At 44.8% G+C, this 18,179-nt stretch overlaps 1 protein-coding gene across 1 annotated transcript in view; it reads left to right on the top strand.

The window, feature by feature from the left end:
• LOC115324113 (Down syndrome cell adhesion molecule homolog) overlaps positions 1-18,179 on the top strand; it is a 198,498-nt gene that overhangs the window by 58,380 nt on the left and 121,939 nt on the right. The window contains exons 4-6 of the mRNA XM_042286225.1: positions 1,788-1,905; positions 3,766-3,956; positions 15,494-15,772. Of these exons, the coding sequence (XP_042142159.1) occupies positions 1,788-1,905; positions 3,766-3,956; positions 15,494-15,772 (588 nt within the window). The remainder of the gene's footprint in view (positions 1-1,787; positions 1,906-3,765; positions 3,957-15,493; positions 15,773-18,179) is intronic.

Below are 18,179 nucleotides of genomic sequence, written 5' to 3'. Positions count from 1 at the left end.
AGACCGTGGCGCGTGTGCTCGTGGCGCAATGGATTTCAAGGTTTGGTTCGCCGTCCACGATCACCACGGACCGAGGCCGGTAGTTTGAATCCAACCTTTTTTCCAACCTCATGGAGCTGCTTGGGTCAAGAAGGATTCGAACCTTAGCATACCACCCCGCGAGCAACGGTATGGTGGAGCGTTTTCACCGTCAGTTGAAGGCTGCTCTCAAGGCTCACCAACGACATGTCTGGGTGGATGTGCTGCCTCTCGTGTTCCTCGGCATCCGCACGTCAATCAAGAGTGACATCGGCTGCAGCGTGGCTGAGTTGGTATACGGGACCACCCTTCCGCTCCAAGGTGAATTCTTTGCGTCAACTCCATCCGACACCTGACAGGATCCCGCAAGCTTCGCCACCATACTCCGAGAGGCCATGAAGCAGCTTCGCGTCACAGCTCCTCGCTTAAGCCGTGGCCAGTTCACTTTCATCAGCGAAAAACTGGAAACTGGAACCCATGTTTTCTTGCGGCATGACGCCGTACGAAAACCTCTCCAACCACCCTACGACGGCCCGTACAAGGTAGTGCGGCGAGGGTCAAAAACAATGACATTGGACATCCGAGGACAGTAGGAGGTTGTTAGTTTGGATCGTGTGAATGCAGCTCATATGGACAGTCTGACATTTGGGCGCACATACGGTCACCCGTGAAGAAGGAGACGAGCAGACTAGAAACGTCAGGCACGACGAAGAAATTCGTTAGAATTAGACTTCAGAAGTTTTTGAAGAGTCCGTTTTTCGGCAAACAAGTATGAATAAACATTCGCCGATCTCGAACATACGAGTAAACGTTTTTTGATGTCAAACATACAAAAATTGGTGGAAATAAAAGCGCGGATTTATGTAAATGTTTGCTCACAGCGGAGGCCTGACGAATGTTTAAAAATGTAGAAAAAAACCTCGTTTCTTAGGTGTTCGTCGGACGCTTGCTCTTAGCTGGGAATCACCACCCCACCAGTTCTGAATAAGTGGAAGCATCGACCTCGGCAACCAGTTGCAGCCGGGTTTTGTCTGTTGGTAGATCAACACCGCAATTACGTTGTTCTACTCGGGTGAGAACTGGACGACAGTGTTCGAAACTATACTGGTGGTTTCCGTTGGTTTACATTGATAAAGAAGCCATTAAGATAAAATTACCTTCCTCGTTCAACACACGCTTTGCTTAATGTCAGTTCGATATTTGTAACTGTATAGAGCAGTGTGGTCTCAAGATACAATGTAGACAAAGGCTCCTGATGATTACGTAATGGCTACCCGAACATAGACCGAGGTTGGGCCTCGTTTGCCGCGATTGGTAAGCACTATTGCATTATGATAACCATGAAGTGCTATAAAATTTTACACAAATTGTAAATTAAACTTGATATCTTAGCCCTTTATTGCGTTTTTTTTTTTTTTGTTCATAGAAATTCTTTTTTTTTTTGGCCTGCGTACAATAGAAGTTAGCAAAATACACCTATATCATTAAAATAAATTAATACCGAGAAGCGTCCGCCGGCATTTTCTTATAATAATCAGTGGAAAATCTACGGCCTAATTATGCCGAACTGACGACATGAATTCATGTACATACTAGGAAACGTTCAACGGAGAACCTCGAGTAATTTTTGTTTTTCCCATCGTAAATGAAGGCATCGTGCCAGCTGCCATTTTGGTTGGCTACACTTACCAACCGCTTATTTGCTTCCTTTGCAGAAGTCTGCAGTGCAGTAAATTAATTATCGCATTTCTTTTTTTTTCCCCTTGTAGATGCAACTTCAAGTCAGACACCGTCGGTCACCTTTCACTCTGGCCACGTGACCGTCGACAAAGGAAGCTCTGCAGACCTTGTCTGCCTCGCTCAGGGATCTCCGCCGCCCAAGTTCAAGTGAGTGGCCACCTCCGGATGTTTTCGTTCCATAGTTGCAGCACGTCCTATGCAACATTGCTTGCAACAATGAATCAAATTAAACGGCTCCCAGGTACGAAAAAGGCCAATTATACTTTTTTTTTTACATCAAGTTGGAGCCCAGCCGTAGGTACAATCGAATGCTACCGAAATTCGTCGTCATGCACACGTCGTCTTTGCGGGTTTGGTCTCGCCGGCTAAACCAATCCTGAGTAGTAAATGCAACGTAATACTTCGGCTCCTTTTTTTTTTCTTTGCGCGTGGCTGATTTGGTTGGCGATAGCGAACACGCAAAAAACACGAACACCGTGACAATGAACTTTTGGCGCTGTTGATTGACTCCGCCGATTCGTAACTTTGACTGCCGATCGGACTTGACGTGAAACATAGTTTAAAAGTAGAAAAAAAAGTTAAGAAAAGTTACGATCGGAAAGAGGCGCAACGAATCTGGACACGGCGCAGGTGGAGGAACTCCCTTTCCAGGATCGTCCTATGCAGCGTCTTAAACCAGCGCCCCCGCACTTGCACGATATCACAAACACCAATCAGCGTCACAACTTAACTAGGGCCACAGAACTTTGTTTTTTTCCCGCCGCCTACAGGAAGTCAATGGTGACCGGAGATTGAGCACCAGTAATGAATCAGGACGCGTGCTCTCATGGTTTGAACACGAGTCCAAGCCAAACGTGGATGAAGCACTTGCTTTATTTATTTATTTCGAAATACTATGAGTCCCACCTCGGACAATGGTAGGGAGGACAGTTTTATACATTACGTTAAAAAATGAAACAACAAAAAAAGCACTATACATCTTGGAGAAAAAAAAACACTGAAACAGGAGCAAACAAAACCTTAACTAGATTAAGGCCGTCGATGTTATACAGCTTCTTCTGGCTTACAGTACAAACATTACAATGACGGATCCTACAGGAGCGCAAGTGGGTCACAATCGCGGTCACTGTAAAGTCGTTTGAAGCCACGCTCTAAAAAAACGAAATAGACGTAGCTGCAATATAAACACTATTTCACCCTGCTTTCCGGTTAGTGATGTGGAAAATTTGAAACTATGGGCTTGCTGTATAGGAGGTCTTGGATGGTGTCAACACATCTAAGCGGGTCTATGATTGAGCGGTGTTTTGTTTCAGACCACATGGAACTACGATGGCGTGGTGGTTTCTCTCTGAAGGCTAAAATTTGTTGTCTACTTTGCGATGATCCCCATAAAGAATAAATAAGCATCTGTAGAGGCTATATTTCGCCGACTAAATTGTGACTATCCTTATAGCAAGTAAATAAACATCGAATTTCCGACGTTTTCTTGTAATGTAGATGGTCATGATCAGCACGGATAGCCACTTCTGTTCAGGTCTCCGCCGTGGAGGCCACTCCTTGCTCCTGTGGGGCGTTGTGAAACGTTTGGCGCAGTGATTGAGCGCTTCGTCCCGCCACCTTCGCATGCACGGGATAAACAGCGGAGAAAGGCACAAAATATTTATTCCTTCACAAGTCCTTCCATTTTCACAGTGTTTTAGCGTCAAGCTCAAAAGCTTCGGGTCTTGGGTTTGGTTCTTTTTCGAAGATGTGTTGAATTTCGTTCTTTCTTCGCAATTGATCCAGTTTCCCCTCGCACCGGCATACGCGGGAGTTTCGTGTTACAGATAAGCATTTCCAGAGGTCGGCTAAAAAAATGCTATCTCTTAAAAAAAAAAAAAAAAATGAAAAACACGTAAACGCATACTTACAATTTCCGTGATAACATTGCCAATTTTCTTCGGATCAAAGCAAATTTCAGCGAGGTAAAAGGTTTCTTTGGAATTACGTTATCTATATTTGTTTCAGGTGGTACAAGCGGCAAGGGCAGCGTCTGTTGCCGGTCGCGACGACTCCTTCGACGTCGGCATCTCCTACACAGATGGACGGAGTCCTCCATTGGAGCGGAAGCGTGCAGCTAGATGATGCTGGACAGTACGTGTGTGTTGCGTCCAACAACTTCGGGGAAGCACGAGCCAGTCTACAACTCTCTGTTCACGGTAATAATGCTGAATACACGCGTACCTTACATGGCAAAGGCAGATAGTACCTACCCTAAAACGTTTGCTCTTTTTTCTACTACTACTAATACTAGCCGGTATGCGTTCAATTTGAACCCATTCCAACTAGTCCAGTTATATTGTCTATTAATACTAGCTGTTTTAATGATATGATCTCAGATGTAGGTGTGTGACGTGACGCGCAACGAATGAAACACATTGTAGAAGAATCTGGAGTTGGGCAAGTTGGTACATCTTAGATTAGAAAAGCGCCAGAAAACAAAGACAACAGAAAGAATACACGAAACGATGCGCTACTGTCAACTGAATTTTTATTCGGAAAAACAAACCTATATATACACAGCCAAGCAACCATTTGCTTTTATTTATCAATTCATCTCACGAGAAGTTTCACGCTCACAAATAACGTGTTTACCGATGGACAGGACACGGACATACACATTAGCAAGAGTCGACATTCGAAGAATATATCGTACGTACCACACGATGCAGCGTTATCTGAAAATAAATTATTTGAAAAAGGTCTCAAATAACACAGTCACAGTCGATGACAGTTATATCTTGACGATCGGACGGAATGCAAGATGAGTTCGTTTTGGGGCAGGTTGTGGGGAGAGCTTCCTTTTTTCACAACAGCACCAAGGCATAGGAACTAACGCGACTCACCCGTTTCCCGCCCCAACCCGGACAACTATTTTTGGAGATGACTGACGATTCTACGTGGATTATATCTGAGAGGGGGGAGAACAATGTTCGGAAAACCGCGTCGAGGGCCGTTCGATGTGCTTCACCACCTTTGTTTCCCGTAAATGTCTAGCAGAAAAGCTTGAATGGCAGGCATTTACCGGCCCTATTTCTCACAATGGAAGGTAACACAGAAATGGTACGCAGCACGCATAAAAAAATAAGTGGAAACTTTCAAGATGGGGCGAGAAAACGTCGAATGCAAAACCACAAAAGCGTAGGTAGAGAACCGCGCTGAGCGGGTCTTCACAGCTCAAGAGAGTGGCAGACAATTTCTAGCTGATAGAGGGCGCGCGAGTTGCACCAGCCGCAACAGCATCAGCAACATGGCGGATGCCTAGGAGCGTTTTTTTTTTGTTTTTTTTTAAACGTGTATACCTAATTACATTTTACAGCGGCAGCTGCTACGGGCCCGTCTCCCGGTTGTGCGACGGCGTGAGCGTAAACGCATTCAGTTTCCCCGCTAAATTTAGAGGAAAAATTGAGGATAGGTGACCTATGCACCAATTCAGTTGCCCCACTAAATATGGTCGGAAAATTGTTGACACGTGACCTGACGTCACGGGACTTAGACAAATTCAAGTTCCCCGTTAAATATAGCCGAAAAATTTACCTCACGTGACCAGTGCACTAATTCAAATTCCCCGCTTAATTTAGCGGGAGAATGACGTCACGTGACCTCACCAATCCAGTTTCCCCGCTAAATTTGGCGGGAAACGTGATGCCACGTGTGCTCTACACCAACTCAGTTTCCCGACTAAATTTCGCGGAAAAATTTAGCGACGGCTTGAGCGTAAACGAAAGTAAACAAAAACAAAAAAACGCATATTTACAAAGGTACTGGCCATCCCATACGCACGTTCAAAACTTTCCACTTGTACGCTGCCACCTCGTCTAAGTTACAAAAAAACAAAATACAGGTACTTGAGACCAATTTCCATATCTTCGAGTAATAATATCAGTGATTAGAACATTTCAGTTCACTTCCGCTTGCCCAGAAGTATAGGATACCTCTGATGCCACGTGATAATGGCCGCTCTGTTTCGTGAAAACAATTCAGAAATACAAAATTGCTGCTCACTTTCTTATTGATCTAAGGCGTTTATTCTCTCTCTCCAGCGCAGGAAAAAGGCTTTATAATCCCTGGGAGGATGAGAACGACCGTGAGCTTCTTCAGTTGTCCCACCTCCAGCGCGAAGTTCCTATGAAACACACTTCGGCGTCTTGTGAGCGTCGAGCATGCTGGCGCAGCCAAAACAGGGCGGAAGGCACAAAGTGTGTGTGGGTCCGGGCATTCGAAAAAAGCGTCCTGTTGTCCTCATTCTGTCAGGGTCTATAGTGCGTGCACTGTCTGCACACGCGATCGTGCTGAAGAGTAGCATTTTTTTTTTCTTCTTAGAAGGCGTTCGCGCCTAATATTCGCAATTTCGTTTGCGTTTTGTTTGTCCCAGATTTCGTGGGAGTCTTCGTCTGACCTAAAGAAATAATCACTGTAAAGAATACTACTTTCACTTTATTTCAATGAACTACTGCAGCGATTTGTAATTTCTATGATCGTTTTGTGGAAACCACGCTTTAATGAAACAATTGGGTAATCATAAAGAATGGTATTAGAAGTGAGATTCCTGGCACTAAGTTTTCAATTATATTATATTTGATAAATAAACAAAGCAAAGTGATTGTCACTACGTTGCAAACTCACCAAAAAAAAATGTGTCGGTACTGACAGTATACTGCTCCCCCCCCCCCCCCCCCCTCGAAAAAAAAAATAGAGACAGCAGATATGTTTTACCGCTCATGAATGATTTCCAATCCTTAGAGAAATACGAAAGCGGAAAAACAAAATCTAAGATTTACGCTGACATGACTGGGTCAGTGGTGGCCGCTGGAACGCTACTTCGGCCCCGGACAACGCAAAGGACTCATTATTCGCAGATCCCCTCATTGTGTCTGCCTCATGTTATATCTGTCGTCCGTTCATATCAGTTTATTTCCTCAGCTGAAGGCCACAGAAAATACATCCCTTCCTCATTGCCTTTTTTGACATTTCATCCTTGTTTTAACTGGACAGACAGATTCCTGCCGTCGATATCTTTTTGGGGTTGGAAATACCCTTTCCGAGTCATTGTCGAACGTTGAAGCAGCGCTCGTTTCTGGTACGAGCTGAGAGGAGTTTACACTGAATGCTGACGCAGTCATCGTATCCGGTGCAAGCTCAGTGCACGTGACGAAACAATGGCCGACTGGGATGACTGACGCATTAGCTACAGTATGGCTAGCCCTTTCTGATATGATAAAATCTATGAAGGGGAGGCTTATTTAATATACCCTTTCAGTTTTGCTTGGTTAGGGTTGTAGGCCACAACCGACCTGGTTGCAGCAGGTTTACCAACAAACTGGTAATCCTATAAATTACCTTTAATTACCTTATTGAAAAATCCACTATATCTTTTCACTATCCGGATTATGGAACCGGAAATTTGTTTCTCGAAGCCCGAAATCAAGATTACAGACAAAGGAATAATTTCTAAAAAACCTAAACTCCAGATAGAGTCCGGATAGAATCCAGATAAATTTCCGGTTCCATAATCCGGATAGCGAAAAGTTACACCGGGCTTTTCGGTAGGGTAACGAATGTTACTTGCTCAGGTTTGTTAAAACATTCCGGTCGGCATTGTTAAGTAATTGAGTTTCCTCTTTGAGCATGACTACCTAAGCTTTCTAATCTGTACCAGCATGTTCTCCTCTATTTTAGCGGTGTTTGTGTCACCAGGAGGAACACTTCGTTTTTTCCAATCAAACTTGATGCCAGCAGGGCCTACGCGAAGCAGGGAAGGGGCTGTGCTTAAGGGGCCCTGGAAGGACTTTTTTACTCTTTTTTATTTGCACCGAAATTGAGAGCACTGAACGTAGTAACTTAGTGAAACTTTTCTTTTCTCGAAATTTGCTTTATTTTAAAAGTTATAGGCAAATTAAAATTACAAAAACAAGCAAAAAATAACCTCCCTTATGACGTCCTTGGTTGCTTGAGTGGCCGTGAACTAGAGGAGGGGTAGTGAGCTCATCAAGCTCTCACGGCTGCCGCACTCCGCGTCGACGGCGCGAGAGGGCGCCACTAAAGCGTGTTCTGGATAGGCTGTATGCAGCGGGCAGCCAGAGCGGCTCTCAATGCGTTTGCTGCGTGATTTAACACTAATTCGGCATGACACTTGATTGGTCGCAAACGACAGCAGACGCGGGGTAAAGATCAGTTCAGGATGGGAGCCACTTCGTGCTGCCATACCGCGAAATGGCCAAACCGCAAGACAAAGCTTCTCGCCGAAGGCCTTCGGAACGCTCGGAGCCGGCCGCGTCCTCCTGTCCATACGACCGCAGCGCCGCCGCGTACATCCCGGACCTTTCTGTGTCAGCGCCTGATCCCACTACTCTTTTTTAGTATGCGCCGCCTTTTCCTCCGCTTGGTGGCGGGTATGTCGACGGGTCATTTCTTGTTTCCGTACTTTATAATCTGCATTCGTCTGTTTTCTGATCTAAAATACTGAACAAAAACTACTTTTATAAACAATTAAAACGGTTCGCGCCACTTATATTTTGTATTTCGACTAAAAATAAGCTTTTAGCGGCTCTGACCAGTAGTAAGCCCAGGACCAAAGACGTCACATTTTGCGCGCTTTCAGTACCGCGGGTCGCCCGCGTCGGTGGAGGAGGTTTCCGCGCCATCCGGTTAAAATATGACGCAGTGATATTTAGTTTTTTTCTCCGTGCCCGCTGGCTTGCCCGAACCCTAAGAGACGTGGAAACCGCAAAAAAGGTTGACGGTAAAATATGATTACAAGGCCCCTTTAACATTGTAACTTCTTACTAGTAACTGTATCACTTTAAAACTGCGCTTGTGTTAGTCTGTCAGAAGACTTTAAACGATAAGGAAATTGATCTAGAACTTATTAATTAAGTAAGTAGCAACAACTTTTAACCAAATAGGTACAAGTCTAATGCTGCCCCGCTATACACTCTGAATATAAACAGTCATCTTTACTGAATGTGCTACAGTCAACTGACAAATCAAGGACGACAGGGGTGCGTGTTTCAAACACCCGGCTTCCAGCACGCGCTCCATGCCTTCCGTCATGATTTGCCTCCGCGCGCGCGCGCAGGAAATTTACGACACGCCGAAGCCTTTCTAGGATACCTTGGGAGCTCGAGCTGTATACAGAGCTTCCTAAGCTTCTCCCTCCCGTTCTCACCTTGTAAATGCGTATAGAATACGAATGCTAAACTACATCGCGACCCAGTGCCCATGCCGTTGCTGTGACAAAAAGTTTACAGCTTTCACATATGAAACTTCGCTCATTATAGCATGCTACCGATGACCTTTTTTTAATTCGCTAAGACAGCCTGATGAATAGTGTTCCAGACTCACCGATATAGAGCATGTGCTCACAAACTTCCAGGAACGCAGTTTTCGAGAATTCCCCTTTATTCGCCTGGCAATCGTCCGTTCAATGCGAGGGAGACGTTGCTCATGAAAATAGTCTCCTAATGTCACAGTAGCTTTTTTGACATCTTGATGGCACGTCTTTGCTGGGGTATCTCAGACTAATAGCTACTGTGCAGTAGCAGCCAACTCACGGCCTACACAACCGTTTTTGGCCAACGTCTCTAAACAGATCGCTCATTTGCGAGCAGTTTGCCTCTTACGCCTACGACCCGCGACGTGTTAAACTACTTAACACGGGCGTCTTTCAAACGCCTAATCTCATTTCCGTCTTGTCTAATTGGGCACGGCATACATTACGTCTCTTCCTTCCGCTCCAGACGCCGACACAGACTCTAAACCATCCTGCCGCGCGGGTCACAATTTGAGGGCCAACCCCAAGCCACTTTCGTAGACCGGCGCATTAGCCCTGCGGTCGTGATCGATTCTTGCAGGCACCCTTTTGAATTCGAGAGGATTTGGGGAAATTGCAGAGGCAATTAGTTCTGCGCTGGGCTTTCCCCCTCGACATCCAATGAATTCAGATGCTTCTTTAGAAACGGGAGGCGGCATCTCGAGGCGTATTGATTTGTAAACAGACGCGTTTCCAGAAACTGCAACAATCGAAGTTAGAAACGAAACTACGCTTGAGTTGTTTCCAACTTTTTCGTTCCTTGTTTGGCGCGTTTATTTGACAGATAAAATTACGTTAATTATAAGTGCGAGCTGAACAGGTATTGAATATTCATTCAACCATTTGTTAATGCATTTATACATTGGTTTGTGTTAAACGATCTTGAGCGGCAGTTGCCGTGGTAACGATGCACAGCATAACGGTAAGAGATTAGTGAGTAGCAACTTACATATTACGAAATTAAACTTAAATACTGCAGTATCCGTGGCCCCTGAGGTTAAAAAAGGGATATGTGCGGTTCATGGGAATAATACGGAATGTTTGAAAATAAAAGGAAAGCAGAGGAAACGCAAAATGTGTAACTCAGATCACGAGAATAAATAGCGGTTGTGAAATAGGGGATATCTTTCAGTTTATACTTATATATAAAATCTTGCTTACATTTGTTTGGGCTAATTGCAGTAACTGATAGCTTACGAAAGCTGTGTGCAACGAGTTTTCAACTTCGTTTCGTCGTTCTTCAGTCAATGAGGTATTAGCCGATAAGAACACCGAAAAACGAATCCTAAAGCCAGCGCATCGAAAAGCCAGGCCCGGCCTTTGCGGTGTTGCCAAGTGACAATAAAGGCTACGATTCGCAATCTATCGGGAGGGGTAATTAATATAAAAAGAAGGTGAACCAAAGAGCGATAGTTTACTGAGGTGTTTTTGGTGTGGCTGAATTCATAACGAGTATTCGCTTAATGATGTAGCAGCCTGGACGTGCTAAAAGAGATGTATATTAGGATTCGGTATTTGGCGTATTTTTTTAAATTTCATTGTTTCGATCAATGAACTCGTCCCAGGTTATCGTAGTAAAGTGCCGTGTTTTGATATCCGCTTACGGAAAGCGGGATCCTCGAAAACGCATTGCCACTGTCCCAATACGCATTTTACCAAAACGCGTTGTCCCAAAACGGATTGTACCTTTCTACAAATCTGCGAAGGTGACTCCCCTTGCTCTTACCAGTACTGCTTCAAACAGCTTCTGTATCAAACTGAACTCCGCTTACACCCTTCCCTTTTTTCTATTGAAAATGAATTGCCCAGTGTGTGCTCAGTTCCCGATCCGGTAGGTTCTCCAGAATCCAGTACGCGGAAAATGCTCCTGCCAATGCGTAGCAGAAAAGCTGTTTTCCACAGTCGCTCTAATTTTGGCCCGTAACCGCATATGACGTTTACTATAGGCACCCAAAGCTTAACAAACCCAGCGCTTGGCCTATTCTGTTTAAGTGTATTGACGCTTGATCTGTTCTTCGATGGTTTTATCGGTCAGGTACGCCATCCCATTGGCTGTGGACCGATGACAAAGCGCTCGGCAGTCGCCGCGGCCTGCATTACTTAAGATGGTCACTAACTACACACGCGCACTCAATTTTTAAGAACGACCGTGCGATGCAGTAGATATCATTGCAGCTTCCAATAAATGGGAGAAACCAAATTCGTTGAGTTGCATGCATTGTCTGGCCGTAGGCCGTAACTACAGACGCGATGTTTACGCTACGATCCCGTGGAGCCAATCAATCAGCTTTAAAAGTGCATCGCTGCGGATATCATTGTATTTGACCGTTTTATTTTCTTTTTTTAACTGAATAAAAGAATCACGCACCGTAAATGCGCCGCGTACTGGCGCTTTTATTTTGTGCTCGAATGGTTTAGCGACTTCTAGCTAACCCTCAGAGAGAACAAGCGCCGTGATGATGGATTTTTTTCGCTGCTTGATTCGTATCATCTGGTTGTAGCGTCTGCTGTATTCGGACTGAATGTAAGACAATGACAATGTCTATGTTAGGTTGTAATGACACCTGATGTTTGTGCTCTCCTCCTCGAGAGAATAAACTTAATGCGTTATGGGAACAAGGGATCAACTGCCTGATGACCTTATGAAGGAACCTGTGCTTATGTGTTAACCGAATAACCACACCGTCATATTTACCAGTGTAAAGCTTCTGTCTACCTAGAAAAAAACAATATCCTCAACCTTATCTTAAGAGATATACTGAAATGAAAATTAACATATACATCTCGCACTCAGAGATAGGTTTAACATGATCAACCATATAGGGTAATGAGAATAGGACGTTTGTATATTCAACGATTGTCTATATTTTTTGTTTCAAATCGCCTATCCTAGGAAAGCGCTCAAGGAGCACGCATTGGTGAACGCGATGCTTCACGGTAGACTGCGGCGTCAATTGTTTCCAGAACGGGAGAGCTTACAGGAGTGCTAGCGAGGTTATGACCTTCCCCACTTGGGGGCACTAACGCGTTACAGCCTAGCAGCACGAGATGCCCCAGTCCGGTTGTTTAATGCCAGCAGAGGTGAAAAAGGGAATTACCTACGCTTCAAACTTCATTCCCATCCTCCCTTTCTTAGTCTTATCCCATATCCCAGCAGGAGTGGAGTAGGCGCGGAAAAAAAGGGAAATCTGGTTCGGCCAATTTGTACAAAGAGTGCGAGCGTTTAGCTTGCAGCCGTACTTCCGTGGAGTGTCGCTGCTTTTATGGAAAGACGGTTGTAGCAACAGTTGAAATAGTTTTGAGATTATCCACCAGGTTCAGTCTGAGAATGAATTTCTTTTTCGATTTAAATGCCGCTGTGGTTAATTTTCGAACAAAATATTGGTGTGCTTGTGTTGTTGCCAAACACTATAGAGTACAGTTGACATCTAGACAATGAAATTGGCGCTAGAATGTTATGCCACGTTGATGTGGCAAAGTGCATTGGCACCTCACGGCATAGAAAACATATTTAGGCGCGACACAGTAAAAGCTAGCAGTCGCCACTGGCCAATGTGCAAATTCCCTTTAGCGAGTTTTAGCCAATTGTATTTAACTACGCCGTAACGTATAGAGCCGTAACTAACAGGAACTAATCGTTAACTTCGGTTATGGCACAGCTATGGCTACATTTTTAACAACATCATGTACACGGGCGGCTATTGTGCCAAGTTAGTCTGACGACCATCCCTGTATACAACGGTCATATTTCGTTAATATGGATCCCGTTAATACGAATACCCACTCCGCGATATGGACATCATTTTCGGGGACAAACTGGGAAAATACGTGCATTTTTGCTTTGTTATTATGAACAACTCATATTAGGGACGAATTTTCGAGGGAACGAAGGCGTCCATATGAACGAGACATCGCTGTAATACAATGACACTGGTATTTCTAACTGAAGTTCTTATTGACCCTTCCAAAATTATTTTCCTGCGCGTCGTCCTGTTTGTCTATTGGACTGTACTACATGTTAAAACTGCCATAGAGCCTACTTGGAAAAAGTGGCTTCAATCTGTACTCGAGCACCGAACTAATGGCGATCGCAACGCCGCCATTTTTCCCGCAGCGGCCACTCCGGAAACTGCGCGTCTGCATGTATCGGTTCAGGTCCAGTCAAGTAAGGGCCAGTGGCTCAACCTCGCATTGCCATTTCGCTGTGGCAATATAAATGAACTTTCATGTTTTGACTAGATGCTAAAGGGTGGCGCTGTTACCGTATTTAGTTTGGTCTCGATGGACGTGAGCGGTCCGGGTTCCAAGTGTGAGTTTCACAACGGAGTGTTTTAGTAACGCTGGAGCATGCGTTACCTACTGCGGAGTTATCGGTCTCTCGCATGTGCATGCAACGAGAAACTGAAGACGAGAAAAAGACGAAAGCGCGCGGAGACACCAGAACGCCGCGCTCTGGTACGACTGATCGGTGGGTGTACCTAAAGTATAGTTGCCTGGAAGGCGTCTCCGACAGGTGTGTTTATCCACTCCGCGATATGGACACCATTTTCGGGGACAAACTGGGAAAATACGTGCATTCTTGTGGCAGACGCCTGTTCTGCTGCTGGTCGCTCTCCAGTGTGGCAGTCCACGGAAGCTTTGCAACCAGACGTTCGAACGTCGCGACGACAGCGACACTGTCGCGCGTTCGGGCTTTTCGCCAGCATTTCTACGACCAAGCGCCAGGATCGCGACATCCCACAGCAGAGCACTCCAACCTTTGTGACGTCATTTGGTGACAAATTAGGACCACTTTTGACGAATGGGCGGGCAGGACGCTAACCAGTCCAGTACGAAACGCGCTCGAGGCATCTTACCTAAAGCTAGTTTCCCTTGTCTCCACTACACTCGTTGAACGCGTTCGAATGAGAACGCCGAACGCCGGACGCCGGTGTTACGCTCTCTAGCGCGTTCGACGAGTGCAGTGGAAACAAAGGCAGCTAGCGTTCGGTAAACCCACTAATCATTCCAACCAGAGCTCGGCGTTCTGACGTCCTCGCGCACTCTCGTATCGTTCTTTCTCTCCGTTTCTTAGCGCATGTCCCTGTGACTTCATTGGCCCCCTTTTTTTTTTTTTTTTTTCCTAGTTGATAAGCGCTGCGAAGGAGTGTAGGGCTTTCTGTCTCCGTTGAGGTGAGGCAGACGTTATGAAAATCAACATAAAATCTTTACGCGGACGCTAAATATAGCGGTCTTACGTTCCGGTAAATTAAGCCAAATTGAATAACTCGAGCTAATTACTCATTCTTTTTAGATATAATAATTATTTGCCATAATTTACAAAGTGTAAAACAGGTTTTTTTTATGTTTTAGTCGGCACGCTTTATTGAACCTTGCGAATTACAAAACATTTAGAAAATTGCTACGGGAGATAGATTTGTATATCGATTTCATGACGAGAATATTGAAACCAGCACTACGCATATGCGGGCTTTTCATTGCAGTTTCACAGCGCCAAATGTACAAATATAGGTTCGAAATATACTTGAGTCGCTGATTGCTTCCAGAGCACCGAATTATATTCAGTCCGCTTACCGGAAGTATATCCCCGCAGAATCCAGTACTGATTGGTTGGTGGAACCCGTGACGGAAGTTATCAGTCGCAGATTTTGCAAATATGCCGAAAACGACAAAAAATGTATATAAAACGTTTCCGCGTTACCACGGCTACTGCGGGCACGCACGGGTGGGACCTCCGGGCATCGATGAGTTAGGACAAAACGGAAGGTGCATCGATTTTCCCTACCTCTTTGCATACCATCCGCTAATCCGGTTCGCCAAAGAAGATTGCCGGCTCATTTCCTCGCTCCTGTTGAGCTGGTGCTGCGTTTCAAACTCTACAGCTCAGACGCGAAGCCTAACACTCTACTTAAAAATGTTTCGAGGCGAGAGAGATAGAGAGATAGAGGAGACAGCGAGAAGCCTGTCTTGCACTGCACGCAAAGAAAGAACAAACTTTAATAAACACAAACCAGCGTCACCACGGGCCAGGAACGTGGATTGGGAAGCTCACACGAGAACGAACGCTACACTGTACGCGCTTCCCTTCGACCGCACTGGGTAGCGCCATGTTGGTGATAGCGACGGCTGCGCCACGACTCGGTAATGAAGCGAAGCTGGGGAGTTTTGGTACTCTGGGAACATTCAGTGACTCTAGTATACACATGTAAGTGGATCCGTTTACAGGGGGCGTAAATCATACAAATGTTCGATTTATGGACCGGACCATACGATAAAAAAGGTATACCCGTCCACCCGCTGCACTTTAGGTTTCCCAACTTAATACCTTGGATAAAAACTTTTTTTTGGACCTAGAATAACTTCACTTTTATTTTGAAAACGCAGATGAGCTGTCAGCTGCCCTTCGACCCATCCTGGTGCGAGCCGAGGCCGGGGATTCGGTGGCCTTCCAGTGCAACACGAGCTCCTCGCTGCCAGACAACGACGTGTCCCTGGACTGGACCCTGAATGGGTCCCCGCTCCCGCTGGGCTTCGAGCGCCTCGAACGGGGGTTTGTGCGGGTCAGCTCCGTGGCCAGGCACCAGGGAGGCATGCTGCAGTGCTTCGTATCCTCCAGGGACGGTCGTCGATCGGCCCAAGCGACCGCCGAACTCGTGGTCGGAGGTACTTTCGCTCAAATGTCTTCTTTGAAGAGCGCAATTTGAAGCGGATATTACAGAAGACGGGACGATGCATTTCCTATGTCAAGTTATTTGTCGTTAGCATCATCAACTACTGAGCCCATTGGCGCAGCATGGTTGTATTAGGAATATAATAAAATACTTATCAAGTTCGTGGATTTACATTTTTTTATTTTCCATTCGTTATTGTTTTACGGAGCCTCATTTCTTTTTTCGATTAATCTTTTAGCTTTAACCTGTAGCTTTCCAGAAATTAAATTAAAATGTAAGTACAAATAGTAGTACCGAGTTGTAGTGCACAATGTATGACCGCGAGTGCGTTACCTTGGAAAGATTCTTTTCTGCGCGAAATCTTGTGCAAGCAAAAGCATTTGGCAGAGCTATAGGCTCACGGGCTCGTGCCCTGCCATGTAAATACGAAGAGTGGTCAATGAGCTTTGTCTCCCAGGTTGTGGCTTTTTTATTCAGTGATGGAATTCAAAAGATGTTACATTCGAATCAAAGTTCGGAATGTCCTCTTTCCAAAGAGCACATAAAGTTTCGATATAAGCTGCAGCGGTGGCGGTGCACTTGCGCTACTAGTGTACCCCTCTCCGCATGCTGTCGCAGATGATTCAGGACGGCTGTCGACGGCACCAACGGCGCACTGCATCGGTAACCTCCTCCTTGAACCCAAATTATGTTCCCTTCAGATATTTATTTATTTTGGAAAACAGTCAAAAAAGATTGTCAAGTGAACGAGGCAAAACATCTTGGAACGGCAGCTCCTCCAGCGCTACTGCGTTTGTTTCGTCAACAATCCCCCTCAATCTTCTATGACGGCAAGCGAAAAATAGTACATCGGTAGCGGAAGTGGCTCTCCGCCGAAGGGGACTATATTGCGAAGTTATGTGTTCCTTGAAAAGAGGATAATCTAAATTTCATTTGAATGTAACACAGTCCATGACTGGCTAAAAAAGTCAGAGGCGAGGACGCAAAACTTATTGATCAACCCTCGTATTACTGTATTTTATTTTGCCACATCACCTGGGGCTGAGCTCAAACCTACGAGCACGAGCATGTTTCCCTGAACGATGGATGCACTGAACGAGTGAGCGTGCTTGGCAGAGGCCGGAGCTCGCTCTTGTCACTTTTGCTACACTTATCTGTCAAATCCGCTCCGTTCTTTTAATATTTTTTTTTCCTTTCTTTATTGCTATGCAGAACTAAGACAACTAGCGCGCGGTCAATGCATCAAAAATTATATTCACGCTGCGTGCAAGAACACACATTGGAGAGAGAAAAAGAATGTTATTTTATGCGTATCAATGACCTTGATCTTTAGAAGCAGCTTTAAAAATCTTAAGCTCGTTGCCTTTTTGGCTCCGAACGGGAACTGGAGTATCAGCAGCGTGAAAGAATTAACTACAGGTTTTTGTGTATGCAAACAGAAACAATCCACCCGACGTCTCCTAGGAATTTAGAAATAAGCTGGACTTGGTGCCTACAATACTGCCTATGGCTCCCGGTGCCAAGATCAGTGAGAATAAGTTGGCGAAGGAACAGCGGAAGGCACTTCTCTCGCCGCATCATTAAGGGCTTGTATAACCACCGCATGACTTCAAAAGAGATACAGGGTCATATTGTAAAACCCTCATTCCCTCAGGTGTCAGTGAGTGGGCGCAACTGAAGAGAGCTCAGTTAACGTCTACTTTTTATTATTCTACTAACCTAAGAAAAGTTCACACTGGGGAGATTCCTCGGTGAACATACGACTTAAAAAGGTTATCGGCGCATGTCGTACCTAAATGACAAAAATATTTCACTCTGCCAGAGTTGTCTCGAACAAAGCGCTTCTGTTCACTTATATTTACAAAAATTGGAAAGCCTGTGACATATTCTTTACCTCACGATGTGTTAATGATTAGCATTCATGAGATAAAATATGTCAAATTTATTTGTTAAATGAGACACGGTCACAGAATCGTAATTAATTATTTAAATCCAATTATTTTTTTATAAATTTATATTATTTTACTTACTTTACCGACGATATTGCCATTTGTTACTGATGATTTTTGAAGATAGAATATGGATTGTTTAATATTCCGATTCACTAAAGACACCATACAAAATATATTTACTGTAACTGTATTTATGCAGTACGGTGTCTGATTAATTAAGGAATTTCTAGTCCGAATGTTATACGTCTCGTTGGAACTGAAGGGGATTATTGATAATTATTGATAATTTTTTAGCTATTAAACACTCCTTATTTGCTATAATACATTGTCAAATGTAAACATGAGCCAAACAGCCTCTAACCATACTTCCATCCTTCTATTGAAAGCTCCCGGCCAAAATGTTTTCTGCCAGATTCCTGCACATTGGGCCACCGTGGTCATAGCTTG

The sequence above is a fragment of the Ixodes scapularis genome, unplaced genomic scaffold, assembly GCF_016920785.2.
Source record: "Ixodes scapularis isolate PalLabHiFi unplaced genomic scaffold, ASM1692078v2 PGA_scaffold7__128_contigs__length_106722199, whole genome shotgun sequence".
NCBI classification, from domain to species: Eukaryota; Metazoa; Arthropoda; class Arachnida; order Ixodida; family Ixodidae; genus Ixodes; species Ixodes scapularis.
This window is presented reverse-complemented; position numbering and strand designations above follow the sequence as displayed.